We start from the raw sequence: 26,829 nt of genomic DNA on the forward strand, positions 1-26,829 counted from the left end.
AGTTCTTTGGTTAAGAGGTGGATATTGCGACGCACGACATCGACGACAACGAATCCCAGGGATTGCGATAGACCAACAGACAAACCTCATCTCCAGTCGTCCGCCACCAACCTACCCAACAACCACAATGGCGCGCACCACCACTCCCACCACCGCCTCCCCCTCCTCCCCACCACTCCTCCCGCCCGGCCGCATCCTGCTCACCCTCGTCGCGCTGATGACAAGCACAGCCTGCTTCATCGCCGACTGGAACGAATCGCACATCTACAACCACACCTGGCCTGGCCACGCCAAATTCCACAACGCGCAAACCATGTCCATGGGCGCCCTGCTCGGCGTCGCCGCGCTGTACTATCTCTACCGCGCCCCGCTGCTGGCTGCGCCGCTTACGACGGGTGCGCTGCCCCCTACCGCTACGACGTCTAATGCCGCTACCTTCGCGCTGGCGAAGGGCGCCGATGATGATGGCGGCGCGAGGACGGCGGAAGGGGTTGCGGGTGCGGATGTCGAGGCGACGCTCACTTATCTGCGCAAGGAGGCGGCGAAGCGCGATTTGGGCGTCGTCGTGCTGCTGAATCTGATGTACTGGGTGACGCAGCTGAGCGCGCATGCGTATCCACATGTGACGGCGTTCGACGCTGTGCCCGGCAGCGCGCGCTTCGGGCCCCACCAGGATGCGCATTTGCAGAAGAAGCTGGATTTCAGCATGTTTGCTGTTGTGGGAGTGGCGTGGTGGTTGGAGAGGCGCAGGATTGAGAGGGGCGAGTTTTAGGTGTGGAGAGGAGGGAGGACGGGATGATGGTGACGGGAAGGTTGGGTGGGTGGGTGAAGTTGGAATGTGTGCGTCACTGTCGGACGATTTCACTTGTTTATGAAGGAGAGTTGGTTTGCGTCGTCAGTTGCAAAAGATCAATTTCATGTTTCCCGAGGGTATCGCCGGACCCAAAAGACGACAGATAGCAAAGCCAGAACACCGTTGCAATGAATGCTGCGCCGCGCGATGCTACCCATTTTTCAGTCGTCAAACCCGTTCCACTCTTCGTCGTCATCTTCTATCTTCTTCGTCTGTTCCCTGACCTTGGAAATCATTTGCTGCAGGTTGTCGTCGTCTCGTCTCTCATCTTCCGTCATCTTCTCCTTTCTCTTTGCGTTCATCTTCTTGTGTCTCTTTTCCCTCCTCTTTTCTCTCGTCTCTTTGGCCTCCTTTTGCTCGCTCCACGCGTTTTCTCTTCCGCTCTTCCTCTTCTTGTTGGCTTGTTCGTCCTTGCCCTCTCCGTTGGCAAGCTCCTCGCGATACTTTTGCTCGTCGTCTCGTCTCCTCTTTTCTCGAACCTTATCCTTGTACTTGTACTCGTCCCAGTCTATGTTCAGACCCAGCCTCTTATCGCCTTCCCAGTTTTTCAACTCGGGCATTTTTGGCAGCCTCAGCAAGCCCCAGGCATCCGCTTGCTCCCGCCAGTCGAGTTCCTTGACGCGGAAAATACTACTTGCCGTGTGCTTGCTGTAGGCTTGTACCCAGCTGACAAATGCTCGTTGCGCCTTGTCGTGGATTGCCCGGTCATCAAGAAGAATGTCCCTCATCGTCTTGGTAGCCTCTGCAGCCTCTGCATCGGAAACTTGGATGGGCGGTGACGTAAGCGGTACGACCGGCGTTTGCCTGACTGACAGAAACGGGACGTAATCTTCCTCGTGTGTTCCACGGGTCAAGAGCGTCACGGCCAATCCTCTCCTTCCTGCTCTCCCTGCACGGCCACAGCGGTGGATGAAAGTCTTTGGGTCCGAAGGTGGATCGATCTGAATGACCAGGTCCACTGAGGGAATGTCCAATCCTCGGGCGGCGACGTCAGTGGTGAGTAAAAGGGTAGGAGAGACGGATTCAGTGAAGCGGCGAAAGTTTTTCTCGCGAACATTGGGAGGGTGTTTTCCGTGCAACGGTACAATCGTATGAGTCGTCAATAAAGCGGGGAGAACGTGTTGGAAATAGTCGACACTGGCGCAGGTGGACAGGAAAATGATTGCCCGTTGGGGGGTTGGAGTAATGCCCGACAAAAGCTTGCCTATGGCTGGTATCTTGTGAGAGGGCGGCGTGAGAAGATAGGTCATTTGCAGAAAAGCTGGAGTCTTCTTGTCGAGGGCTCCAGATGACGACTTTACTCGGACAGCTATGCGCACAGGGTTGCGCAGGCCAACGCGTACGAGCTCTGATACAGCTTCGCTTACGCTGGCGCTAAAGAGACCGGTTCTGCGCTGCTTGGGCAGCCTTTGGAGAATCTTTTGCAAATCATCTTTGAATCCCAAATCCAACAGTCTATCCGCCTCGTCGAGAACCAGAACTTCGAACGAGGATTGTGGGCAGTGAACGTGCGGGGAGGAAAGGAGCTCGAGAAGACGGCCGGGGGTGGCGATGAGGACGTTGGGAGAGGTCTTGAGAAAGGTGCTCAGATCTTGCGCAGGGGTTGTGCTGCCGCCGAGGAGAAGTTGCGGTACGATTTTGAGGGTCGAGGAGGAAAAGGTGGGCTTGGGCTCGTCGCCCTCGGATTCTTGCTCGGGCGGTCGTAATGCGGCGGCAGATGGCGCGTGAAATTGCAGGAGAGAGAGAAGGACGGTGTGGATTTGTGTGGCCAGCTCCCTAAAAGCAAGTCAATTGCTGGCGACGAGTAGCCAAGCGAAGAGGCATTACCTAGTGGGCGAAACGATGATGGCGCCGACATGGTGCTTTTTGATGGGCTCATCAAGGCGCAGCAGCCTTTCGATGACGGGAATCAGGAAAGCCAGGGTCTTTCCGCTACCAGTGACAGCTTCAACGACGACGTCCTTGTATCCCATGAAGAGTGGAATGGTGCTGGCCTGGACTGGTGTCATGCGGTCGAAGCCCATGGTTGCGACGGCGTCGAGAATCCATTCTGAGAGGGGGGGAGTGAGGCTACTCCAAGCGCGCAGATTCTTGGACCTGTCGGGCTTTTCTGGAGCCATATCGTGGGGTTACAGGAGAGGTTGGCGCGAGATGAGGGACGGGGAAGCTCATGGCCTGCAGGTGGGTGTGCTATGGCGAAAAATCGAGGGCTACCTATCGATAAGCAGAAACCTGACTCGCGTGACGCGGAACATGCACGTGAAATTGAGGCACGGGCCATGGCGGAATCTCGCGGTCCCGTGGCCGGAACAGCTCAACAATGGACGGTAAGACGAGAGATGGGCGATGGCTGGGAAGGGCCGGATGATGGAAGACGGCGGAAGAGCAGATGCGAGCAAACTGGCTGCCTGGTGGGGTCTCTGGGAGGAATGGATGCACAGTGATGGCATAAGTGACTGCGGTGACGGGCTGACTGACTGACTGACTGAGGTGACTGGACTGACAGCCGAGTGGCCCAGCCCAGGCTTCCGCTTGACCAGCGCCAGCTAACCGCTCGCTCGAAAATCCAAGTCAGCAGCATCACACCGTACTATACCGTACTACTCCTCAGCACCTGGACCACGACTGCACAGCCGCCGGCCCCCGTCGCCCACCATTTCCGTCTTCCAAAATTCCACCCTGGCAGCTCCCGCTATCCGGCAACAACCAGAACATGCACAAGCCCCCCGCGCCTCAAAATCCTCCCATATTCCTCTCCACCTAGACGAGGCACGAGACCCGAGCGACGATACCCTGCTCCGCGGCCGCCAACCATCCACCAACTTCTACTCCGTCCTAGCCGCCCTCTGCTCCAACGCCCGCTCTTCACTCTGCGGCTACCTGCCCTCTCCGCTCCTCCCTCCCTTTTCCCTCTGCTGGTATCCCGCCATGGCCGTCTCCGCACAAGCCCAGGTGCCGAGAACACCACGCGTCATAAGCCCGTCGCCCACGCCTTCCGACTCCAACATGCAGAGCAGCGGATATTTTACGCGTTCAGCCGCACGGCGCGTCAACACCGGCCAGCCTCCGCCGACCCCTCCGATCAATGAGGTCGACGACCAGAGCAGCTCCGGTTCCGACGAGCTGGGAAGGCGCCCGAGGGCCCGCAGCCGCAGTCCCATGAAGAAGCGGCCAGCCGTCAAGCCTCTTACCAAACAAGACGGAACTGTATCAACAAAGCCGCGGAATAAGGACTCTCTTGCAGCACCAAACGGCTACTCAAATGGTCACTTATCTCCCAACGACGCACAATCAAACAAAGAGTATTGGCGCAGTCTCAGCCGGAGTCCCAGTCCCCTTGGTTTGATACCCATACATCAGGAATGGCGTTCATTTGTGAGTTACTACTCCGCCAAACACTTTCATGTCTAATAAAATCCAGATTCACCGACATGAAATCCCCCGAAAGATCCTCCACACCTCCATTGGCTTCCTCACCCTCGGTCTCTACACCAGCGCAACCCAACCTACGTCCATACATCCCATACTCCTTGGCCTTCTCATCCCAATCGCAACCGTAGACTTTTTGCGCCACCGTTTCAACTCTCTCAACCGCTTCTACATTCGCTGCCTCGGCGCCCTCATGCGCGAGTCGGAAGTCGACGGCTGGAACGGCGTTATTTGGTACCTCCTCGGGACATGGACTGCGCTGCGCTGGTTCCCCAAGGACGTCGGCGTCATGGCCGTGATGCTGCTATCGTGGTGCGACACGGCCGCCTCGACGGCCGGCCGTCGCTGGGGCAAGTACACACCGCAGATCCGCCGCGGCAAAAGCGCAGCCGGCAGTCTGGCGGCGCTGTTGACGGGCGTCGTCACCGCGTCCCTGTTTTACGGCTGGATCGCACCGCGCGTGCAGGCCGGCGAGCCGGGAGTGGACAGCGGCGACTTTGCCTTTGCGTTTCAGGGCCGTTTGGGGCTGCCCACGGCGGTGAAGGGCGCCCTTGGATGGGGAGAAGAGCAGGGCTCGATTGGGGGCGGCCTCGCGCTTGGGGCCATGAGCCTGGTTTCCGGCGTCGTGGCGAGCGCGAGCGAGGCTGTCGATATTTTTGGGTGGGACGACAACGTCACCATCCCCGTCCTCTGTGCGTGCGGGCTGTGGGGTTTCCTCAAGGTCTTTGGTTCGGCATAGACGGACGGACTCGAAAGATGCGATTATCAGATCAGACGCATGCAAGATTGGGGAATTCGTCCACCATAGAGAGCACAAGATATTTCACGGCGTCTTGGCTATTTTCCGAAGATTTCGACTCTTTTTTTTTTTTTTTTTTTTTTTTTTGGAGACAAAATTTTCCGCACGCGAGGGCACGCGAGGCTGCTACAGCGACGCCGGCGAAACAAACAAACCCGGCGAAGAGACGGGCGTGGATTATCTTGGATACTAAGCCATCTGCCAGTCCGCCTCACACAGGGCTGTTCGTTAGCGCCTTTTCTTTCTCGTCATCCCCTTGCATTTCCCTTTTTTGTATCTACGCGCACCATACCACCTATGATACCTCAGCCATCCGGCGCATTGAATACCCACTCTCATTTATTCTCTCTTCTCTGCTTCCAAGTAACGTCTTTATTTTGCGCTAGCCTTCTCAACTCCGCATCCCAAATTTGATTCCAACAAAAATTTCCTTTCTTCTCCATGACTCACCTGACTCACTCCGTGGTTGAAACTTTGTCCATCTCAGATTGTCTTTTGGGTTGGCTGGATAGAGTTAGTGGGATATGCTTAATGGCTAAGCTTCTCTGCGCGCCGCGCTATTGCTGTGCGCGTGTCTGGAGCAGACGGAAGTGACTCCAAGGGGATGTGGATTCAGGGGTCAAGGGTGAGGATGTGGTGAGCCTGTCCTCAAATCTTGATTCACATTGCACCTGCTTCAACTGAGTGACTGAATGAGTACGTGGGAAAATCGTATCAATTTTGGTTCGCTAATCTGATGAAAGGCTCCGTCCCGGGTCTCGTAGACGTAAAAGTCATGAAAAAAGGGGGTATCTTGCAAGAGAGTGCCAGCACCAGAACAACGACTAAAAGCCAAACCCATAGCCGCCATCGTCAACGGCGACAGCGAAATCACAACGCCGATCACGACTTGCCCCTCCTAAACCACCCCCTAACATCATGCCGAATCCGCCGCCACAAATGCTCATTGAACCCATATGTCAATGCATTCGCCAACCCAACATACTGCGTACTGCTCTGCGCAATCGCCAGCCACTTGACCTTCGACCCCGACGCCTCGAAAAACCGATTCACGGCGCCGGGTATCCAGAGCAGCACGTACAGCACAGGATACGCGTTGAGCATCATCATGCGCTTGACCTCGCGCTCCACCTTGCGCGATTGCGCCGCGCCCGAGATGCCCGCGCCAGCCGGCGCCTGCGCGGTGGCCATCGGAAACGGCGAGCCGTCGCTCGGAACGGCCTCATTGGCCGGGAAAGGGTTGGCGAAGAGGTCGGTGGCCGGGAGACCCTTGGTCGTGGTTGTGATGGTGGTTGCAGCGGATGGGCGCCGCGAGCCGTGATGAGTGCGGGGCGCGCCTCCGGCACCGCTGCCGGCATTTGATGAGCGTCGGCGATGATGCTGATGCTGAAACTGGTGCATGGGCAGTTCGCCTCGCAGCGGCGAGTCATCGCGCTCGATGGCGGCGGGGTTCTTGAGGATGTTGGCGAGCTCGATCTGGATCTCGGTGCGCTCGTCGTCGCCTTCGTCGTCGGCGACGTAGCTGGGGTCCGAGGCGCCGTACGACCCGCCCGACGACACGTCGCTGAGATACGACGAGAAGAAGTTCTTGCGCATGTACGCGGCCAGGTAAATGTAGATGAACATGGTGCCAAACATGACGGCAAAGCGCCACCCATGGCCAAGCCCATACCGCAACGCCGTCTTGTCCTCGCTGATCCAGCACCAATTCCCGCTCACGGGCGCCATGACGCCGAGCGAGACGCTGGCCGTGCCCGTCGCTATCGGCACAATGTACACGGAGAGGCAGATGGCGAGCTTCTTGCCCCACGAGGCCCGCGGCATGTAGGCGAAGTGCTTGACCGTTAGCAGCGTGACGAGGGCAATGGCGAGGATCGAGAAGTCGGCGGCTTGGATTGAGAGCTGGCCGACGAAGCCGTTGAGCGAGCAGAGGAAGCCCGGGGAGAGGCCGCCGCGGGTGGCGACTTTGAGGGAGCCCGAGATGGAATTGTTGAGCGTGTTGATGAACTCTGCGGTGCGGGGATGTGTCAGTCGGAAAAGGATTCTCACTCCTTGTTTTTCTCTCAACATGCCGTTTTCAAAATCCGCTTCTTGAACTTTCTGGGTTTTCTCCTCCTTATGCCAAGATATCGAAGTCAAGGGAGAAGAAATAACTCACCCGCCAACGCCAGATTGAAAACGAGAGCATGTCGAAACGAGCGCTGCTGGCTTCGATAGAACACGTAGCACACGAGCACGGCGCTAGTCGCGGCACACGAGAGGAGGCTGCCAACGAGCGTGGGGAGCGCGATCCGGGGGTCGTATTTCGGCGGTGGTGGTAATGGACCGTTGGTGGTGGTGGTGGTGGTGGTGGTGGCCATGGGACGACAACGACAACGATGACGACGACAGCGTGTGCTGCGAAGCTCCGTCCGCCATGACTACCTCGATCCGGGTACCAGAGAAAGGCGGCGGCGAGGCGATGAGTCGCAGCGGATGATGTCGAGATGTATGATACTCGTGAGGGGCGCGTATGGCGGAGAGAATTCAGGCGGAGCATGAAGCGGCATTGGTGCTTTTTGATAGTCCGCGTGTCAACCCGCTACATGCTGCCCGCCGCTATGCTTGACTGAGAGTATTGCCTAGGTAAACGGAGGGGTTAGCCGCGACCCGCCCAGCCTGCGGTGGTGGGCGCGCATGGATGCTGTGTGCTGCGCATTTACAAACGGACAAGGGTCCCGCGCGCGCTGGTTGGAGAGGGTTTTCTTTGGGGAGGGTTTCGTGCATTCCGTTTGCCGCGCTATTGACGCTTCTTGCTATTCCCTTACGCTGAGGAACATTCACTCAACTTTTTGTAAACCGCGATGCAATGCGACGACAGCAGTTGTAGTGTAGCGATCAAGGCGAAGACGTAAACCAGCCAGGACGCTCAACATAGCTGGGCTCAGCTCGTCTCCCCTTCGTCCCGCCATTGTGAAAGCCTTCTGGTGAGACGCGGAGCGCGGCGACAATATGGTACCCCGGCCGTGCTGGTTCGCCAGTCGTTGCTTTGGGCAAATATATCTGCAACTATTCAGCGAAGAGCATCGAGCAAGCTGATTGGACCGCCGTGACCTCGGGCAGACTAGTCCGTCCGCGGATGGCGCTAGTCCGAGAGAATATGCCAGGGTTTCGCTTGGCTGGTGTGAAGTGCGGGAAATTTTAGTGGTGGTGTTGGTGACGCTGCTCTTGGGTGAAGACGGGACGGAGACAAGGAGCGGGGGAGCGGTGACGGAGTGACGGAGTGACTGGCTGGCGGACGGCGAGATTGGGACGGGGCACTGAAGTTTAATTGATAGAGGGGAAGCGTCGTCGTGATTAGCATGTAGAATTTGCTGGGATCAATGGCTTGGCTGTTGAATAAAGTCATGAAGCAAGTGTGCGCTTCCGACCAGTTTCGTACTGTGATGACACGTCAATTTAGAGGTGCAGCGGATAAGAAGGAAAGCAAAAAGGTCGTGATACGTTGCGAGGTGACGCCATTTTCAACTGTTGTCCATCGCTGGAATTTTTGAAGCAACACTCTCTTTGATCATTTGCGTTAGCAATGCCTCGTTGCCAAAGGTTTGGCACGCACAATGCGTCCGAAACTCAACCCCGCAAAGTGAAAAGGCAGCATAACCTCTTTACTACAACCTGGGGCATGATGTACAAACCAGCAGTGTCCGCGCTAGCTGCTCAACCCTCGTCACTATCCTCAGCCCGAGAGCAACGGACCACGGCGCCTGTTCGCTCTCCTGCCATCGAGAGCTGAATCGTTGGTACCTCACTGGGATAGCCTCATCGAGAAGCAACGGGACAGGGGCGAGAACAAAGTCGGATCTCTGCTGGCCAACGGCTTGGCTCCAGCAGGGGCTAAAGTGCTTAAACATTTGCTACGTGCAAAGCAGCTTACTTTGACGCCCAACCTGCCTTTTTGCGTTATGCAAGCGGTTTGCGGCTTCTAACAAGACGTGCGGCGAACGGCTGACTGCGGGAGGCGTTTTTGGTAACACACGGGGCTTCGAGAAACTGTTTTTTGGTTGTTCTAGAAACGTGAATGAGTCGGTTTGTGGTTTCACAGGCCTTGTGCGGCTTGAAGCGATGTGCTTAACGGGACAGCCCCAAAATCTTCGCGTTGTGACAAGTCCACATCGAAGGCTTCTTCTTGGCCCCAATAAGTGGGAAAGATTTTCTGGGCTTTGACAGAGCTGCTGTGGTAGGGCAGGATAACGAATTTGGCACCTGCAATTGAGTTCCATCGTCTCCTGGGCAAGTTTCATGCTTGAGACACGGGCCGTAGTTCAACCATGACCTGACAAGGAATCTGGTTCACGAAACACCACCAAGGGGACGTCTTCCACCTGAGTTTTGTGTCTGCTTTCGTCGATCAGCGGCTGGTAGTTCAAACTCTATCACTGCTGCGTACCTTGAAGCTGGTTGAGGGAGAGCCATTGCGCGCCCGAGAACAGACATGTATGATGCATAAAGGCATGAAAACACGACAGGAAAAGAGTCTTTACAGGGAGGTCCCTTCTTGCCATTGCTGACAGTACGGAGTGACCCGTTTCCCGTAGCACGCGGGAACTTTGTCATCCACATGACCAAAAGTTCAACTTCAAGGCCGCGAGCGTTGATCGACTTGGCCTTGAAGACTTACAACGATCTTGAGGGAAAGTAAATGCAACTTCTGAAATAGGTTAGTGGCTCTCACAGCGACCTGGGAGACCTTGGTTGGGCGGAACGTCGATACTTCATCCGCCCCTTTTCGTGTACTGCAGAAGGCATATTGCGTTCTGCGGAGCTGGAAATTTCTGACGAGTGCCAGTGGAAGACGCGGAGTAATACTTTGGGGGGCTGTTGTGGCGGGGCCTCTAATTCGGCCACACTTGTGGCTATTTGATGGGAATGTGAACCACTGGAGAGGATAAGCGAGCTGCTCAACACTGGCGTCGGATGAATTGAAAGTCCTGAGCTGGTCGATTGGCGTGGCCATGCTCGGGGGAGAACAGAGCAAGTCAAGTTGTTGAGGCACAAATTGACCAACAAAGCGACATGAGCTCTGTAGCCACTGAGATTTCGTGGATGTAGCCACATGAAATCTTTGATCCATCTGTATAACCAGAATATCAGCACATCATCACGCTTCATCATCCTCCGATGAGTACATCCGACGACAGTCCTTGCCCTAAATGCAATTGGAATCATTCTCCACGGCCTCAGGTCTTGCATATCTGACCATATAATGGACCAAGCGGCGAGCAGTTGTCCTCAAAGAACCCGAAACGTACTTATCCCGAGCGATGATGGTTCCATATAAATTCTAGCGTCAGCGCGACACACGGGACGAGGCCGCGTCCCCGTCGGATCCAGTGCTACGACGCGCAAAATGCCATGCGGTATTCCGGTGCCGCCACTTTTCAGATACTGCGGGTCCTTGGTGTGGAGTTTGGGGGCGACTTCAGTTTCATTGTGCCTACCGTATGCAAGCGAACCATGAAACAGCAAGACAGCAGCACAGGGGCCAGAGAAAGGAGGAAACCGGACCCGAGAGCGACCGCGTCAACCACGGCGGTACCCGTCGGCTTGTCTGCTGTCTCAGGTTACATCATACCAGTATCACTGTCATCATGGTAGAGCCGACAGGCAAAACCGCCGCGGAGACCCTTTTCGGCTATTCCAGAAAGATGTAGGATCGCGGTGCATAATTGTAGCGGTGCGGGATACGACGATTACGAGAGCTGGGGCAGGGTGGTTTTTTGATGGCGATCGACAGATGCGCGGGCTGGAACATGAGGGGGCTCTCGCCTTGTGAAGCAAAGATCTCGACGCCACAGTTTGCTGCAGGCGAATGGCGGCCTCGTCGACCCTCTTGCTGTGGCCTGTGGGATGTCGGTGGGCTTTGTGTGTGTGGGCTGCTGCTCACAGCTTCAAGCTTGTGCAAAGAGAAAAAGATTCTTCGGCACATCCGAAAGTCGGACGATCCGGGCCGGGAACCGCGAAGGAGGACAAAGTGAACATGTGGAGCCGTGAAAGGAATATTGCGGGTCCAACAGGAGTCGCCGTCACGGTAGCGTGTGCAGGGCGATGTGGCTTGTTAGGAAAACCTCATTCGCGGCGCTTTTCGGTCAAGCTTCGTGTGCGTGGGGGATGGTCGGCTGGCAAGTGATTTACCGGCCAGCTTTCCGAAGACATTGAATTTTTTTAAATTTTTTTTTTTCCGAATGCTCTGGAGTTGAACAGTCGGATCTGAAGATGCAAGTCTTGGCGTTCGAGAAGAGCTGCAGCATGACTCTGATTACATGACTCTGAACCTCTGAATTCATGACTCTAAGCGGATGATATTCGCGGATCTCGACGCCACTGGTAAACCTTAATAGAGCTTCGTCGTTCAAAGAAACGGAAACTTGAGGCATCAAATTACTGTGAGAATGGTTGTGGGGTGTCTTTTCAAGAATGCGTAAAGTCTGGCCCTCCTAAACCGTCGTCTGAAAAGGATTAATAATCGCGCATGAGAAATGAAGACCGTGGTATCTCTAAACGACCAGCATGAAGCATGCCAGATAATCGCGTGTTCCAGTTACGCCTTGCTCCGTCATCCCGACAACTTTTTGCGACCAAAAGAAGTGCCTTTGGAGTTTCACCTTTTCTCCCCTTCTCCTTCCTTTTGAACCAGGCTGACGTGCTGCTCTTCTAGAATACTCTCTCTTCGGTGTGCGAAATGTTCACTTGATGGCTGACCATGATGCCCTGGTTCATGGATTGATGCTGATTCCCCGACAGGATTTTCTTCTGGCTCTCACTGTCAGAGCTTACGCTCTCAGATCGACCGCCACCGCGGATCTGAGTCTGTGTGGCTACCGCGGCGAACTTGTCGGCATTTGAGGACGCACCACTTGGTTGGCCTTCGAGCTCGTAGTCGAACTCTTTGTAGGTTCGTCGGCCGCCCTGTGGAAATCCGTAGCTGTTGGACATCGCCCCCCCTTTGGAGTCGTTGTCTGAACCGCCCAAGTGGAGGAGCTTGCGGAAAAGTGGACGCAGGGTCGAAACGTTGCCAACGATGAAGCCGAGTCCGTTTTCACCGTAACCCCAAGTGACAATGTCGGCGACAGAGTCTTGGCCAAATTAGTGACATGTTCAAATTAGGATGATAAAGCAGACTTACAGAGGTAGTCGGTGGAGTTGTTCAGGTTGACCGTGTACTTGAGACGAATGCAGGCACTGAGAGATGCACTGTTCAAAGTCAGACCAGGCCACTGCGAGAAAGATGCAGGTGAACTTACAAGAAACCAAGTCCCAAGATACCAGCAACCGAGACCTTGGCATTCCGGTTGAGCTTGACATTCCAGAGCAGAGGAATTGGCCTATTGTATTGTCAGTGATGTGTGACGGATCGGCATTGGATGGTATTTACAAGAAGGCGCAGATCCAGTCAGTGGCAATGTTGACAGCGGTAGTCGCGTAGTAGACGTCTGCAAGCTCTGTAGATGGGCGGCAGCTGCCCTTGACGCTCGGGTCGGTGTTCCAAACATACCTTTTCATGCATTAGCTAGGTGATGAACAGAAGGCAGCAACAAACTTACGAAACTGGCCAGCAGTGGAAAATGATGAAGAACAAGGCAATTACGTTCATCACAGTAAACAAGCCCATGACCACATATTGGCAGTAAACATAGTGTTTCCTTCCCGCCGCAATGCGGATCAATTGCCAAGCGATACTCAGCTTGATGGGAATGATGGCACCGCAGTAAAAGACTTCAAAAAGAAAGAACCACTTCTCTTGTCAGCGATAGATCTACCCAAGATTGAGAGGATCGTACTTTGAGGCCAAGAGACTGGTACTTGGCAAGATCTGGATCTTCGAATCTCCACTTGTGAATACCAATACCATTAAAGGAGCCTCCAAGAGACACTGCACAGAGAACAGCATATGGGAACTGTCCACAAATTAGCGTCATGAAGCCCTAATTCGACCTGTATTCCTACCGCTCCGACGACCATGCATGTGTCGTCGATACCCCATGCCGCGTGCTTTAGTCGTACGACAAGTCGCAGAATGAACAGAACAAAGCCAACAATCGTCAACGTAACGACCATTGCCGTCACGTTCCCCGCATGGTCTTCGTATATCATTTTCGGTATCGAGCGTCGTGGCTTCTTGCTCAGTCGACTTGAGGATTCGAGTGGGTGGCCTCCAGCGGAAGGCCTCTGATGTTGACTTCACAAAGTGTGGAGAGGCGGGGATCGAGGGCCTGGATTTCGAAAAAAGGTCGTACGACGTCAGGCAAGGATCCCGTGGCGAAATTCTTGCGTTCGTATTGTTCGAGGAGTCCTATAGCGAGTGTGGTAAAGAGAGGACACCAACCAGTGGAAGTTTGAAACTCGTCGGCTGGCAGGACGGCGGGGAAGCTGGGTTGATAGAGAGCCGGGGTCGGGCGCTATGGGACAAAAAGCAGGCTGAAAAGGATCTCGTCCTGGTAGCTGAGAAGCTCGGACTCGAGGACGAGGGATGCTGATTGCTAACAGCCTAGAGCGCAAAGGGCAAGCGGAGGGTCGGTCTTGCAGTGAAGTGAGTGGCACCCGACCATGAACCTGGACACGTTTTTCGAAGGCTTCGATAATGCTTCTTCCGCTGCAATAGCGCGTCGTGGAACCGGCAGAAAGGAACTCCAAGCATGTTTTGCAGCCTGGGTTCTGCAGGTACATATCTGGCGACTGCCATCATCCACGCCGTTAATTTGGGACGTCTGAGTGCGCATCCACGGCTCCATGCTGGAGCAGAGCGGCACAGGATTCCGCAATGATCCCTGCCATGCCCGCAAGGAGAGCAAGTCGGAGCCCACTGGTGCCACCGCCACCAGGTCCCGCTGCCTTGCAGTCACAGGATGCGATGGGTAATAAAGCGCAGACGGTGGTCCAAGCCGTGAGATCATCCCGGAATGGTTTCCACATACAAACTTCAAGCGAGGAGGGCGCAAAGAAAGCAAAGAGTTCAAGACGTTCCGAGTTTTGGTGGCGGCAAGATTTGCACTGGTTATTTTGGCGAGGGACGAGCAGCGGACCGGCAAATCGAGCAACCACGGATTTCAGTTTGGCCGCGGCAAGACAAAATTGTTCAAAGAATGATGCTGTGGATGTTCTAGCTCGTGGGACTGCGGATTGCGTTCCGCTTGGATGTTTCGCCTGGCGCGTCAACCGCAAAGCGGCGGACTGAACTCGGACCGAAGCACGTCGCGACGCGAACCAATGAGGACTGCCATACCCTCTTGCTGTCCAATAAGCTGGTGTAGTGGAATAATTTCAGCAGTAGCAAAGTAGGCAATAGACTGCCAAATGGCTGCTCTGAAAATGTGGCACAGTGTGCATGGCTTCCCCTAGGAGAGCATGAAGAGATGGGAGCATCGGAAGGACCTTGGATTGACCTGTTGGTTATCAAACCTCGGCGCACCGCCATTGATTGGCGTCTCCTTTTTCCGTTTTCAGAGGAACAGAGAACGATCTGCTGCGTACGCAATCATTGTGACCACTGCGCATGATGATCCGGCAGCTCTTGGATGTAGAATTGGGGCTGAGATGCGAGCGCTCGGCTGGAGGCGCAATAAGGGCCTGGATGCAGCGGCAAAGGACGGACGTCAGTGTCGACGGGAGCTGATCATGGACAACAAAAGTGCTTCAGAAACGAAAAGGATGGGGGCGGAGAAGTCGGGGACGACGCGGGTCGAGTGCGGTCGATGTCGGAGATCGGGCCATGACTTTTCCGCTCCAGCAGACGTCCCGTCCGTTTGCTCCATCAACCCACGCCGCATCCACTTCCTCATTGTCTTTGGTGCTCCTCGCTGGGTCCATCTCGGGAGTTTCCAGCCTCTCGCTTCCTGGCTGTTGGTATCGGTCATCTCTCAATCTCCATCCATCAGTCGTCTGCTCAGACATTTCCACAACTGCTCCTGATGTGGCTTCTCGAGCGCACGGTACTACTTGCCATTTAGCCTAAGGCTGTTCATTGACTTTATCTTTTGGGCAGACTTGACAGCATCATACACTTGAGCTCGTGCTCCCTTGCCTGAGCCCGTGACCTCTAACCGAAATAGCGAGCCTGGCCATCGTCCATCAGGGAGGCAGCTTTCGACCTTGTCGGCACCAGCAGGATTGCCGACTGCTCTAAGCACTTGACCGGCATGCAGGGCCAGGGTCCCGAATCAGCTCTACGACTCACGGCGGTGTAGCGCCTCATGCCCCACGACCATCATTTCGCAACGTAAGCCCCTGGTGATCCGGCGAGGTGATTCTCTTTCAACATGTTGAGATCAGAATCTTTATAACAGTGACAGCCTATTCCGCAGGAATACACCGAATTCTGCGGCGCCAACGATACCGGACGACTTTGCTTGGGAACCGCACAAAAAACCCCAAGTCGCTCCATAGCAAGTCTTGCTAGCAAAATAGAAACAGAGTGCAATAAACCTTGTTCCTCAAGTCCAACATTGCCAGTAAGCGACTAGAACTCAGGCTCGAACCGAGCACGGTTCTGCCTTGCCTGGCCCGCCATCGCGGACATTACCTTACGAAGTCAAACGCCCCTATATCATCCCGCATGCCCCGCTGCATCCCCAGATTAGTCCGGCCGCTTCGGAGCCGTTGCCTTTTGTCTGCCTCGGCTTGCTGTCCAGCTTGGCTAGGTCTTCCGGTTCTGTAGCCCGTGCGGATTGTCAAAAGCTACCCGAACTATTGACAAGGCTCAGGGTTGAAACCGACCAAGTCCTAGATTGCGACATTAAACAGCCCGTTGATGTCTTGCCGGAAACCTCACCGCAGTCTGCTCGTCTACGGCCAACAGATCTCGCATTCGCACGTACGCTGGCACTCGCACGATAAGCGAAGCCGTCCCAATCAGCGAGCAGCCGGAATAAGATTGGTAACGCAGCAGCAAAACCGCTGATTTGTCAACGAGTCTCCTGCGACTTGCAGACAGAGAGACGAACAGCTGCAGGCTGATGCTCCAGGGGTGCGAATCACTCAGACCCCGCAGTCCCTGTTGTGCGATCTGCTGCTGCGCCGAACCCCTGAATCACCACCGCCACTAACGCTTGCTTGTTGCTGCTCGCATCCCTCATGCAGTCGGAACAAACATTATGCAGCGGAACGGCGCGTAGAATTTTGCATGAATGAACTAATGGGCGTGGCGTATACGGCAGAGCTGCTTGCTGCGGGGCTGAAACTGCGAGACTCATCGCCCTGAGGGTTTGAAACACTGACAAGAGGGTGCCGTGGAGTCTCTGCGCCTTCGGTATGGTGCTGCCCGAAGAAGCGCTTACATCACCGCAATCAGGCAAATCAGCGGAGCGTGGTTATGTGCTTTGGATGCAAGGCTGCTTCGGCTACGGAGCTTTGTTTCGAGTGAGCTGAAGCTTGACTTCTTGTGACTTGACGCAAGTAGAGAGAGACAACAGAAGAAAATTGAATGCTCAAATCAAGGCATTGAGCGAGTAATGTTGCTAGGATATGTAGGAATCTTTTTTCAAGACCAACTTCAGCATCCAAATCCTTTCCAGACAACCTCCTCATCATCATGCTAATTCTAGCTCACAGACCCTCTAATCACCAGAATCCTCAGTCAGCCCCTTCGAGCACCTCCGAACACCAATTCATTATCAGCCACCACTTCTCCCACCACAGATCCCCCCTTCAAGCCAAAACTGACATAATCAACGCTCCAGAAGTTCAATGAATCCTCAAAAGCCGGAGTTACGCCATTCGGCCGTGATGGGTGCCAAGCAGCTGCAAGACGTTCAGCAGTTATTAGGAGCCGGAGTTACGCCTTTTGGACGTGATAGATGGTGACATAACCTGAAGTATCTGCGTAGACGTGGGACATTCATTGAGAGAAGGAATTACGCCTTTTGGCTGTGATGGGCGCCAAGTAGCTGTATAGACGTTAGACAGTCAACAATCGCCGGAATTACGCCTTTCAGCCGCGATGGGTGCCAAGCAGCTGCGAGACGTTCAACAGTCATCAGGAGCCGGAGTTACGCCATTCGGCTGTGATGGATGCCAAGCAGCTGCGAGACGTTCAACAGTCGTGAGGAGCCGGAGTTACGCCTTCTGGCCATGTGAGAGTTTGCATGGCTGGGTGGAGGACGAATGCTTCCTGGGCTGTCCGAGGACCATGGTTTCTAGTAGACAAATGCTCCACGTCAAAGGCAAAAGGTAGAAGCATCTGGATGATTCAGGAGAAATTCTGAAGCCGCTGAATCTACAGAATATAACAAACTGCACCCACCTTCAGAACCACTTTACAAACCGCCCAAAAGCTCAGCCAACGTGATCGGCTTCCTGACCGCATTCGAAAAGCCCTCGTGGTAGCTAACCCACACGCGTCCTTCCTCTTTACCCTCCTCCTTCTTCCGCCTCCTCTTCAGTTCGGCTTCGCCCTCTTCGCCAGCCGGCAACACTGGCACCTCCTTGACAACGACGCGACCGAAGAAGTCCTTCTTGACCACAACCTTTTTGGCTGTGCCCTGTGCCGCCGTCGCCGCATCGGCAACACCCATCTTCTCGACGTCGTCGGCTACGTCGTCGACGACGCCGCCCCATCTCTTGCGCGCCTCGAACTCGAGACGCGCTGCTTCGCGCTTCAGCTCCGCGTCGAGTATCTGCCGCACGCCGTAGCGAACCTTTTCGTCGCTCGAGGCACGCGCGGCCGTCATGGTTTCGAAGCGGGCGAACGCGTCCAGCGGTGGCTCCATGCGGTAAACCCAGCCGCCATTGCCTTGACGAGGGTCTGCAAAGTCGACACGGCTCTTTTCGAAGCGCACGCCTGTTGCCGACATGGCGTTGACGGCCCGACGGACAAGCTCTTTCTCCGATGCTTTGCGAACGGAGGCTGTAGGGGCTGATTTGGTCTTGTCGGCGGCAGATGCCGTGTTGATGATGACGGGCTTTACATCGGGAGAAAGCATCCGCAGAAGGTAGGGGATTAGCTCGGTGGATATGTCGGCGCTCGAGCGATACATTCGAGACAGGTTGAGGCTGAGGTTTGATTGGATTGCTGACAAAGCAGCTTGGTTGGCGCGTGTGAGTTCCGAAACTTGATATGGGGCCGATGGGCCAGTAAATGGCAGTGGCTCAGACACATCGGAGCCATCTTTGCCCTTGTTCAAGGCCGTGACTGCTGCCAAGGAGGGACGAATGGACGATGCAAATAGACTGTGGAAAGCTAGGACTGGACTGGAGAGATATGGAGCAAGCTCCCACTCTTGACCCGAGTATAGAGCGCTGGAAATGGCATCATGGAAATCGAGCCAGGTATAGGCGTTTGTGGGCTTGCTAAGCAAACCGTCATCTTGGAAAGGTTGGTCAGGGAAAGTCGTGAAGCATTCTGTTCCAGTCAGCAAAATTCAATCCCAACCAAACAAGCCGCGTACCTGTGACAATGCGATCGGTATCTCCTGCAGTTTCAACCATCTCCCGCAGCCTGCTCATGGCAAACCGCTTGGTCGACTCTGCAACACCAATGGCAGATCCACTATGTTCAATATTGGCCGCCTGTGCGTGGAGCAAGGCTGCCGATTTTGGAAACCCAGCACCATCCTTAAACACCCGCTCAACCACCTCTTTGGCGCCACCTCGGCCCAGACCCCTGGCCGCACCGCCTCCGTGAGAGAGGTCATTGATAATATTTTCTTCGATCCATTTCCGGGTCAGCCTCTTGTTCCCATTCGTCTCGGCCAAAAGCTTTCTCGCAACCCATTCACCAACGACCATGACACCACGAACATCGCCCTCGCCAGTCGAATTGCTTCCGCCTTCTTTGCGGCTGCTGACGCCCCATGTGGCCTCACATAGCCTTCGCACACCATCGGTATCGGCCGGGACACCCTCGCGCTCAAAAATGGAGTGCAGACGTGGCACGACCATGTTGAGGGGTGGTTTGCGGATGTGGATGATTTCCGCAATGGATGACTGACGAAGAGCGCGCAGCGACGGGTGATACAGGTCGTTGCAAATCAAAACCATCGGCCGTAGAAGACGAAACTTGTCGCCCTTTTTCCGCTTCTTTGTCGTGATCTCCACGGTTTTGGGTGCCGAGTTCCTTTGGTCGAGATGGACGAGGTCAATTAAGGCTTTAATGAAGCCTCCCTCGGATCCTCCTCCGCTTCCGCTGACCACACCATCGACTTCATCGACAACGACACACACAGGTTTGCCGGCTTTTCTCACAGTCTCGCCCGAGGAGGTCTTGGTGTTGATGCCCCTTACGTTCTCCGTGCCCACCATATCCCTGATACGATTTCGAACAACGTCTCTACTTCTTTCGTCACTGGCATTGATTTCTTGCACCTCGTAGCCAGCCTGTCGCGCGCAAACGTGGGCCAATGTTGTTTTTCCAAGTCCAGGAGGTCCTGTCAAGAGCATAATCTTGCGATGAACAGGTTCCTCCTCCAGGTTTCCCTGTGCCTTGGCTGTCCTCGGCTTAGGACGACTCGAACCAGGAAAGACGATCGGATCCCACGCTTTGAGCCACTTTAGAACTGAGCGGTGCGTGCGCTCGTCGCCAACCAAGTCGGTGAATTTTCGCGCGCGGTATTTTTCTGTCCACATCAAATGGCGATGCTTCTTGCCCTTTGGAGATGCTTCTATCGACTCTCGAGGTGCATCGATGTCCATGTGTTGCCGTCGCAGTCGGTCTTGTTCACTTTCCTGGGTAGCCTCATCCATCAAAGCGTGTATATCAATGCCATAGTAGCTTTTTCGCGCTCTCCCTTCTTTTGCAGTTGATCGTTGCGCTATGAGCTGCTCAAACGGAACTGCTGCAGCCTTTCGTCGCTCAGCGATATACATTGATTTACCGGAGCATGTTTTGATGGTAATCGGCACCTTGCTCCTCGTTTGGGACAATACTGGTTGAGACGCGGCTTCTTCCAATGGGACATCGACATCCAGGTATCCGTCCTCCGCACTCATAGGACCTTCATCCTCGACAGTCGGGAGCTCTGCTGAGATGTCTGATTCCGCAGCTACTGTGAGAACAGGTTCTGCGGTGGCCTTTCGCTTTCCATGCGCGGCTTTGATAGTCGCATAGTCTTCCTCGTCGTCCGACTCCTCATCAAGAAATGGGCCACGCTTCTTGTTTTCCTTGTTGGCTAACAGATCGTGCAGAGGATCTCTTTCGCCATTGACCTTTCTCCTCTTTCTCGCGGAATCCACTACTGGAGACGAGCTCCGAGGATAATGTACCGGCGAAGATTCGAAGGGCATCTGGAGGCTCGGAGGCGATGAAGGTGGAATGAATGGTGGACTTGAGCTACGCGTGATTCCAATTGAGTGGTCCTGGAGAATTTGTTGTCGCCTTATGGGGGTCTCTGCGCCGTGTTAGACCGCGTTTCCATGGACCGAAAGAGAGCAATCACCAAGCAAGTGGTCCTCTTCGCTGAGGAAAGCCTCGGGCAGCTGCCAGGCTCGGTGCTGAATGACTATTCCCTGTTTTGACTTGGCTGCAGTCGTCTCTTGTTTCTGGAGGGCCAAGGCTTCTATCTCGTCTGAATGGGAGCTGGTGGGCAGCGCCGGGTGGTCGACAGCGGGTGGATCTTCAGAATGGAGGTGCAGAGCGGGATCATAAGATGTCGGCAAGTCGTACAGGTCCGAATAACTCATTGGAAATAGGTTGGCATGGTACCTAGTTAATCGAGTCAGGCGACGCGGAGGTTGTTGTCGAGGACGCGTCTGGGATGGGCGCGTCAACGCGTTGATTGCGTGAATGAGGGCTCAAGCCAGCCGACCAATCATGAGCGACGCCTCAAGCGCCGTCTAACCTGCTTCCTGTTACTCCACCCCAGCCGCCACTCGCCCGCTGACCTCAAACCTCGAGCTATCGCAAGTCCAAGATACTGCACCGCAATGCGCCCTCGACGCTGCGGCCTGAATGCCCACGCTATTTCGACAAGTTTGGTTATAAAACCAGTCGCATGCACTGGCGCGACAGCTCCCACGTAACCTTTGTCCGCGACTTCGCCTACCCGCACCTCCGCCGGCAGCGCCGCAGACTTCGCATCATGGCCTCGACCGCCGCAAACGTTGGCGACACCTCTGCAAAATCTTTCGCCGAGTACGTACAGCCTGAGCCGCTGCCTTATCCCATCTTTCCTTCCGATTCAATCAACCTTGGCACTCCAGATGCGCAAGCCCGGCGTCCGCTTCCCTACCGCATTCACTCTCACCGTCTGCGCGTACAAGCGCATGCTAAGAATGTGCGTGCCAGGCTTCTCTCCGGTCCCCTGATTGATGTCTACGTTGGCACTGGGGAGGCAAAGAGACACTGGGCTCTCCACCGCAATGTCCTGTGCTACCATTCCGAATACCTTGCTTCCGAGCTGCAGACGAATGAATCGACCAAGAACAAGGCAAGCAACAAATTGGAGTTGGTCGAAGACGATCCCAAAGGCTTTGAGTTGCTCGTCAAGTGGCTCTATCAAGGCAAACTTGAAGATGTGAGCAGCATTGCCGATGCGGGGAAAAAGTTTGAGTACGCTGTGGCCTGTCACAAGCTGTACCTGCTTTGCGAACGATTCGACATGCCCGAACTCAAAAACATGGCCATTGATCAATATCGCAAAGGCCTAAACCAGGCGCGATTGGTGCCAGACGCCGACGAAATCAACGAAATATACCGCGAAAGTCCAGAGGGGTCGCCCTTTCGGACCTTGGTAACACGAATTGCCGCCCGGCAGCTCATGGACCCGGACAGTGACAAGGACGCTGAAGACTACCGCGCCTGTTTCGACAGCAATCCAGACTTTGCGGTCGACCTTGTCAACGCCATCAAGACAGGTACTGGTGGTCAGCTCTTCACTGATCCCACATCGGGGGACGAGTGCGAGTACCACGACCATGAAGGTGGGACAGACTGCCACAACCGCACCAAGGGTAAAGGTGAATAGGATTCGTTCATTGAACTCTAATCACCCCCCTATTTCCTTGCTTTGGACATAATCGCAATGAAGGTAACAAATAAATAACCATAGCTCAGGCACTGGCCTCAAGAAACCTCGTTTCCGGCCGCTCTCACCCCCGTCTCCTCCCTCAACCCCGCCGGAAACTCCGTCTGAGACCCCCCTCCCCAGATCCGCCTCCGCCTCCGCCCACTTCGGCGCCAGTCAGCCCTCCAAGTCTTCGCAAAAGGTTCATGGGGACGATTCCTTCGATGGTCTCAACGGTGATCAGGACGACGGAGACGGGGACGAGCACCATGACGACGTCCCCGGACCATCCCGACGAGGCCCCGGGGCATATCCCGCTACTCCACCCACAGCAAAGCCCGGCAGCGGCGAGCGTGGGGAGCACCATGTCGGACGGGAGTCTCCTGGCGGAGGAAGCCCGAAACGCCATCCACCGAAACTTAGGCGGCGAAGCGATGCCATTCCAAGACATGCCCTATCACAGAGGGATTTTTGAAGCCGAGAGAAGCCCAATAGGCGTGGTATAATTAAGAAGAAGAGGGACTGGAAAGCCCGTCTGTTGTGGCCCTTTTGGCGGAAAAAGAAACTTTAAACAGCTCTCACGGTTATTGATGAGTGACGGGAAGACGACTGCATGGGGATCGAGCAACGATACAGCATCACGCCTCACTTACTGCAACTTCTTACATATGCTAGCTCTACATATCTATTCCAAAATTTTGCGAAACAATCAATCAGTACGAGCAAAATCGAAGCCGCCGTTACTAACAGGATGGCTGAGCAGATCCATCCTGAGTGCTGATCTATCGCGTGGGGTTTACACAAAGGTGAAGATGATGTTGGATCATGTCTCTGCTGTCCGCGCAGCTCGCTGTACAACCAACGTAACTCTCCTTTCCACGTACCATCCAAAGGTGACGACGACTCTCCGGTGTCGCTTCTAGATTTCATCATACTTGCTGCAAGGAGTTGAGAAGCGCCACATCGCGGTAACAGACTACGCCAATCCCCCTTATCTGCATACCCGACTTCGCTGCTACGCATCAACAGCAAATGGAGTTCAAGATGGGAATTATTCACAATACACGAAAATTCCGGGAATGTTTACTATGGGCTGTGATGAAGGATACCGCACTGCTGAGCAAAATCACTTCCAGCCGTGAGGTTCCCAAATTGGTAATAATACCTTTTCCAACATCTTCGGGCGCCTTTCCACGCAAATCTCCCAGAGATCTCTCAGAGACCTTTTAGCGACCTTTTAGCGACCTTCCTAGGACGTCTCAGAAACCTCCAGTAAGTTCAGGCTTTCGAAGTCACACTAAAATGTTGCCCCTTTTGACATACCCTTTTCGCCGCCCGCGACCATGAAGGCTGTCCCTTGCCTTCGTTGAATGCCTTCGTTTGGAAATTTCAAGTGCAATATTCGGCGCCATTGGGTAAAGCTTTTAAACATGTCCATTATTCTCACCCCTGGATTCCGGACCCCCTGACCGCTCTGCCCCTGAGCCACTGGAAATTGCCGATCTCTGACGGAGATCGGGCCATAAGGGATGATGGTTTGGTGCGTGAATCATCATAACGGGTCAAGCTGTCAGTAAAGAATAGTTAGAGGGGCAGTGGAGAGGGACCTCATGATGTTGACGGATAAATCTATCGCAAAGGGCGAGTGCGTGTGAAAAGCTTGCGCCCGACTGCATGTCTGCCTGTCTACAAAGGAAGTAGTCAGACTTCGCCAACGGAGAAAAGGCAAAAAGAAACATCGTCATTTCTCGTCAGGTTTCGAACAGAGGTCAGCCGTTGGAGTTTTTAGCGAGCTATATAGATGACGCCTTTCCTCCCCATTCACCACACGAACGAACAGGGGATGATTGGGGTTCCGGTGTTAGGTAGTGTTGCTTTTTCAAATTATAAAGCTGGAGTGTAGGTAGGAGGTAGGTATCCAGTGTTGGCTTGGAGTCTACCCTCTAGCCTTTCAGACCAGTCACCACGCAGCAGCAGTGCGAGAGAAGTGAGTAGAGACCCTTTGTTCCATCCATTGTGGATGAATGAACCAAGATTATGCTTTTCGTCGCTCTCCTATTGTTCCCGCCCATCCCTTTGTCCCGCGTGTTATTCAAAGTACAGCGGTCAAGGTGACGTCAAGGCCCTTGTTTGAACGTCAGAATCTACATTGTTGAGAACAATGAGTAAGCTATCGCCTTTTGTTTCCCCCAACACACACAGCCATGGATTGTCTGTGGCATCGACTCCATAAAACATCTTCTTCTTGCAGGTTTCCATTCGCCAGAACAACAACTTGATCTGGTATCTAACTAATTTGCCAACAGCCTTAACGCCCTTTCTGTCTCCATCTGAACGACTTGAACACTTCAACAAAATGGTCCTCTACATCTCCAAGCCTCTCTGGAAGAGCTTCAAGTCCGACAAAGACGAACTCTGCAACCCCTCAAGCATCGGGACACAACCCCCAAAGACCTCCGATCTCCAGCAAACCACCAACACCAGACCATCGCGCGCTGATGTCAAATCCACCACCGCCACCCAACGCAGCCGTTCTCAAACCCCCGGCTGCCCCCAGGGAAAGCGCGTAGGCCCCAAAATCCGCATCATCGCGCCCCCCAGCGACCCCATCATCGCGCCCGGAACGCACCCGGACGACTTGGTCCCCAAAGAGCCGCACCTCCTCGCCGCACCGCAACACGTGAGCAGAAAAATCACCAGGGTCCTCGCCGCCAGCGACAGCCCCGCTACTCTACGCGCCGTTTCTCCTGTCGAGTTTCTCCCCTCACTCTCCGCCCTGTCCCCCACGCGCAGCTCCACTCGCTACGCCATGTCGACATCGACGTCGTCATCGCGCGGCGGCCCTCTAGGTCTGTGTCGGCGCTCCAAGCACTTCATCCTACTGCCAGACGGCCGCACGCGCACCGAGGGTGTCAGAGCGACGACGCTACGCCGCGCAACTTCCCTTTCACTCAACCTGCGGCACCGCCTCCGTCGCATCCACGACGGCATGCACAATGGAAACAAAAACAAACCCCCTTCTTCGACTTCGTCTTCTGCTCGTGAGGTTGCTCTCAACCCACATCGCATCGCGTCGCCGGACCGCCGTCGCGCGAAGGGCGCGTGGGTGCGTGACCGTCAGGGCAATCCGTTTTGGATGAATGGTATATGCGATGGGCAGACGGTTGATACGGCGCCATTGGCGGTCGTGGTGGATCGGAAGGGGACGCCGGAGTTTGTGGTCGTGAGTGAGGCGTTTGCGAGTGAGAAGGAGGCGCGTCTGAAGAAGGTGAGGATGTTTTTGTGAAGAGGATGAGATGAGACAGGGGGGGACTTGGTGGTTTTTGATTGGAGCTGTGTGTGTGTCTGTCTGCTTGGGCTGTGCCCAGCAAGTTCGGAGTGTGGAAGAATGGTAAGTTGGTAAATTCTTGTTCATTGGTTGTTTTGATCATTCTGTCTTTACTTATGAGTGATCATTGTTTCGATTGGCGGTGCGTCGACAGTCTCAGGGGCAATATTTCCGAACCAAATTCCCTGCCCTCGTCGATTGAACGCCGACCTGGCTACTCGACCTTTCGTGGACGAAGCGTTCATGATCTTTTTGTAATGCTGTTGATGAAGTACTTCTCATGCGCGTAGGGAAATCGACTATGCTGTCATCATCAAACAGACAGACTTACTTTTTTTACTTCACTTCTTACCCAGTCCTAGACTCATAGCGCAGCGTATATTTTACCAGCTCAAATCTTGGTAGCAGTAGTCATATGAGCGACAACGACAGACTTTTTGGCAGTCGTCTGACCGACCATGATGGTTTTCAGGGGCTCAACGGTTTGAAGACTGGAAAGCCGCGCCGCCTCATTGCCCAGTTGATCTGTCCGCTCCGGACTCACTCCGCTGCCAGCCAGCTGTAGAAAGAGTGCCGCATTCGACAGTGTACTTAACAGTGACTGACGTTATGCGCATCCATCCGTTTGATGTCACTTCAGCCGCCGGCATCCTCGTCGACGGCTCCAAGTCCTACGGAAAAGCAGTGCAGATTGCATTTACTGTTTTAGCTGTAGACAACGCTGTGGGCCGTGACTTCAGACGGATAGGAAATCAGAATCTTAAGTGATATGGAAAACTTGTTTGACAATCCACAGTACTGTGGGGATGGGAGAAGAGAGAGTGGCGGGTAGAAATGTTGTCAGTCATGTCAACATCAGAGAAGCTTAGCTAAGTACAAACTTGACATAGCTTAGTGATCTTGATGCGGTCTAGAAATCTCTCTGTCCAAGGCAAAGAAAATTACGCCACTGACCTCAAAGCCTTGTACCTTTGCCAGGTGTTTGCATTGCTGCGCCTTCATATCCGAGTCGACTTGAGCCTCCAATGGTCAAGACCAAACGGACCAAAAGGCACATCGAAAATGACGTGTGCAGCCAGGCATTGCAAGAAAGCGCATCAGCCTCGTCGAATGGTTGCTGCATTGGCCGGTAGGCACACATACATTGGAGCGCAAACGAGGAGCCACAAAGAATCTGGAATCTAGATCAATAGCAAACGTCGCTCTGCATACGATCTCTGGGCCCCACAGCCGGCCGGAGTCGAGACACCAGCACGAGGCTGCCGCGAGGCGGTGCAGATGCGGGGTGAGGCTCTAGAAAATTTTTTTTTCCACGACCTCGTATCATTTAGACGACTGTCCGAGGGGTAGGTGTCAGTGGATGACGTTGAAGGGGCAGAGGGAGACGACGACAGCGGCGGCGGCAGCGGCTGCTGTGGAGTCGAGAGAGAGGGGGGGCTGTCAGCCGGCA

At 54.6% G+C, this 26,829-nt stretch overlaps 8 protein-coding genes across 8 annotated transcripts; 4 read left to right on the forward strand and 4 right to left on the reverse strand.

Annotated features, from left to right (window-relative positions):
* Window positions 1-127: 127 nt before the first annotated feature.
* Window positions 128-772, forward strand: IWZ02DRAFT_434523 (uncharacterized protein; the record flags this gene model as incomplete). Its single annotated transcript, XM_066766367.1, has 1 exon — window positions 128-772. One exon carries the CDS (start codon window positions 128-130, stop codon window positions 770-772), a length of 645 nt encoding a protein of 214 aa, XP_066621156.1.
* A 76-nt stretch (window positions 773-848) lies between these two features.
* IWZ02DRAFT_311288 (ATP-dependent rRNA helicase-like protein spb4) lies at window positions 849-3,386 on the reverse strand. Its single transcript, XM_066764068.1, has 2 exons — window positions 2,681-3,386; window positions 849-2,629 (listed from the first exon to the last, which is right to left on the reverse strand). Exons 1-2 carry the CDS (start codon window positions 2,971-2,973, stop codon window positions 1,015-1,017), a joined length of 1,908 nt encoding a protein of 635 aa, XP_066621157.1. The 5' UTR covers window positions 2,974-3,386; the 3' UTR covers window positions 849-1,014.
* Window positions 3,387-3,781: 395 nt separating this feature from the next.
* Window positions 3,782-5,021, forward strand: IWZ02DRAFT_491939 (uncharacterized protein; the record flags this gene model as incomplete). Its single annotated transcript, XM_066769802.1, has 2 exons — window positions 3,782-4,228; window positions 4,275-5,021. The coding sequence occupies 2 exons, from the start codon at window positions 3,782-3,784 to the stop codon at window positions 5,019-5,021; spliced, it is 1,194 nt and encodes a 397-aa protein (XP_066621158.1).
* A 758-nt stretch (window positions 5,022-5,779) lies between these two features.
* Window positions 5,780-7,719, reverse strand: IWZ02DRAFT_455875 (G protein-coupled glucose receptor regulating Gpa2-domain-containing protein). Its single transcript, XM_066767814.1, has 2 exons — window positions 7,240-7,719; window positions 5,780-7,090 (listed from the first exon to the last, which is right to left on the reverse strand). Exons 1-2 carry the CDS (start codon window positions 7,439-7,441, stop codon window positions 5,964-5,966), a joined length of 1,329 nt encoding a protein of 442 aa, XP_066621159.1. The 5' UTR covers window positions 7,442-7,719; the 3' UTR covers window positions 5,780-5,963.
* A 3,913-nt stretch (window positions 7,720-11,632) lies between these two features.
* IWZ02DRAFT_311348 (uncharacterized protein) lies at window positions 11,633-13,404 on the reverse strand. Its single transcript, XM_066764071.1, has 7 exons — window positions 13,065-13,404; window positions 12,899-13,015; window positions 12,662-12,852; window positions 12,493-12,612; window positions 12,362-12,442; window positions 12,244-12,311; window positions 11,633-12,193 (listed from the first exon to the last, which is right to left on the reverse strand). The coding sequence occupies exons 1-7, from the start codon at window positions 13,209-13,211 to the stop codon at window positions 11,772-11,774; spliced, it is 1,146 nt and encodes a 381-aa protein (XP_066621160.1). The 5' UTR covers window positions 13,212-13,404; the 3' UTR covers window positions 11,633-11,771.
* Window positions 13,405-17,368: 3,964 nt separating this feature from the next.
* On the reverse strand, window positions 17,369-20,333 carry IWZ02DRAFT_434528 (chromosome transmission fidelity protein 18; the record flags this gene model as incomplete). The annotated part of the gene is made up of 2 exons (XM_066766368.1): window positions 17,369-18,453; window positions 18,500-20,333. The coding sequence occupies 2 exons, from the start codon at window positions 20,331-20,333 to the stop codon at window positions 17,369-17,371; spliced, it is 2,919 nt and encodes a 972-aa protein (XP_066621161.1).
* A 594-nt stretch (window positions 20,334-20,927) lies between these two features.
* On the forward strand, window positions 20,928-22,817 carry IWZ02DRAFT_455887 (uncharacterized protein). The gene is made up of 2 exons (XM_066767815.1): window positions 20,928-21,968; window positions 22,102-22,817. The coding sequence occupies exons 1-2, from the start codon at window positions 21,041-21,043 to the stop codon at window positions 22,524-22,526; spliced, it is 1,353 nt and encodes a 450-aa protein (XP_066621162.1). The 5' UTR covers window positions 20,928-21,040; the 3' UTR covers window positions 22,527-22,817.
* A 1,472-nt stretch (window positions 22,818-24,289) lies between these two features.
* Window positions 24,290-25,351, forward strand: IWZ02DRAFT_455894 (uncharacterized protein). The gene has a single exon (XM_066767816.1). The coding sequence runs from the start codon at window positions 24,408-24,410 to the stop codon at window positions 25,335-25,337; it is 930 nt and encodes a 309-aa protein (XP_066621163.1). The 5' UTR covers window positions 24,290-24,407; the 3' UTR covers window positions 25,338-25,351.
* The last annotated feature ends 1,478 nt before the right edge of the window (window positions 25,352-26,829 follow it).

Source organism: Phyllosticta citriasiana (genome assembly GCF_038021145.1).
Source record: "Phyllosticta citriasiana strain CBS 120426 chromosome Unknown IWZ02scaffold_9, whole genome shotgun sequence".
Taxonomy (NCBI): domain Eukaryota; kingdom Fungi; phylum Ascomycota; class Dothideomycetes; order Botryosphaeriales; family Phyllostictaceae; genus Phyllosticta; species Phyllosticta citriasiana.

What these genes read in the sequence shown, in the direction of transcription:
- IWZ02DRAFT_311288 (XM_066764068.1), bottom strand. Translation starts at nt 2,973, where the DNA reads ATGGCTCCAGAAAAGCCCGACAGGTCCAAGAATCTGCGCGCTTGGAGT. An exon ending in ATCATCGTTTCGCCCACTAG is followed by an intron (nt 2,630 to 2,680) that starts GTAATGCCTCTT and finishes ACTTGCTTTTAG; the next exon opens with GGAGCTGGCCACACAAATCC.
- IWZ02DRAFT_455875 (XM_066767814.1), bottom strand. Translation starts at nt 7,441, where the DNA reads ATGGCCACCACCACCACCACCACCACCACCAACGGTCCATTACCACCA. An exon ending in TTTCAATCTGGCGTTGGCGG is followed by an intron (nt 7,091 to 7,239) that starts GTGAGTTATTTC and finishes CCCGCACCGCAG; the next exon opens with AGTTCATCAACACGCTCAAC.
- IWZ02DRAFT_311348 (XM_066764071.1), bottom strand. Translation starts at nt 13,211, where the DNA reads ATGATATACGAAGACCATGCGGGGAACGTGACGGCAATGGTCGTTACG. An exon ending in ACCAGTCTCTTGGCCTCAAA is followed by an intron (nt 12,853 to 12,898) that starts GTACGATCCTCT and finishes TGACAAGAGAAG; the next exon opens with TGGTTCTTTCTTTTTGAAGT. An exon ending in TTCCACTGCTGGCCAGTTTC is followed by an intron (nt 12,613 to 12,661) that starts GTAAGTTTGTTG and finishes ATGCATGAAAAG; the next exon opens with GTATGTTTGGAACACCGACC.
- IWZ02DRAFT_455887 (XM_066767815.1), top strand. Translation starts at nt 21,041, where the DNA reads ATGCACTGGCGCGACAGCTCCCACGTAACCTTTGTCCGCGACTTCGCC. An exon ending in CGAGTACCACGACCATGAAG is followed by an intron (nt 21,969 to 22,101) that starts GTGGGACAGACT and finishes ACCATAGCTCAG; the next exon opens with GCACTGGCCTCAAGAAACCT.
- IWZ02DRAFT_455894 (XM_066767816.1), top strand. Translation starts at nt 24,408, where the DNA reads ATGGTCCTCTACATCTCCAAGCCTCTCTGGAAGAGCTTCAAGTCCGAC.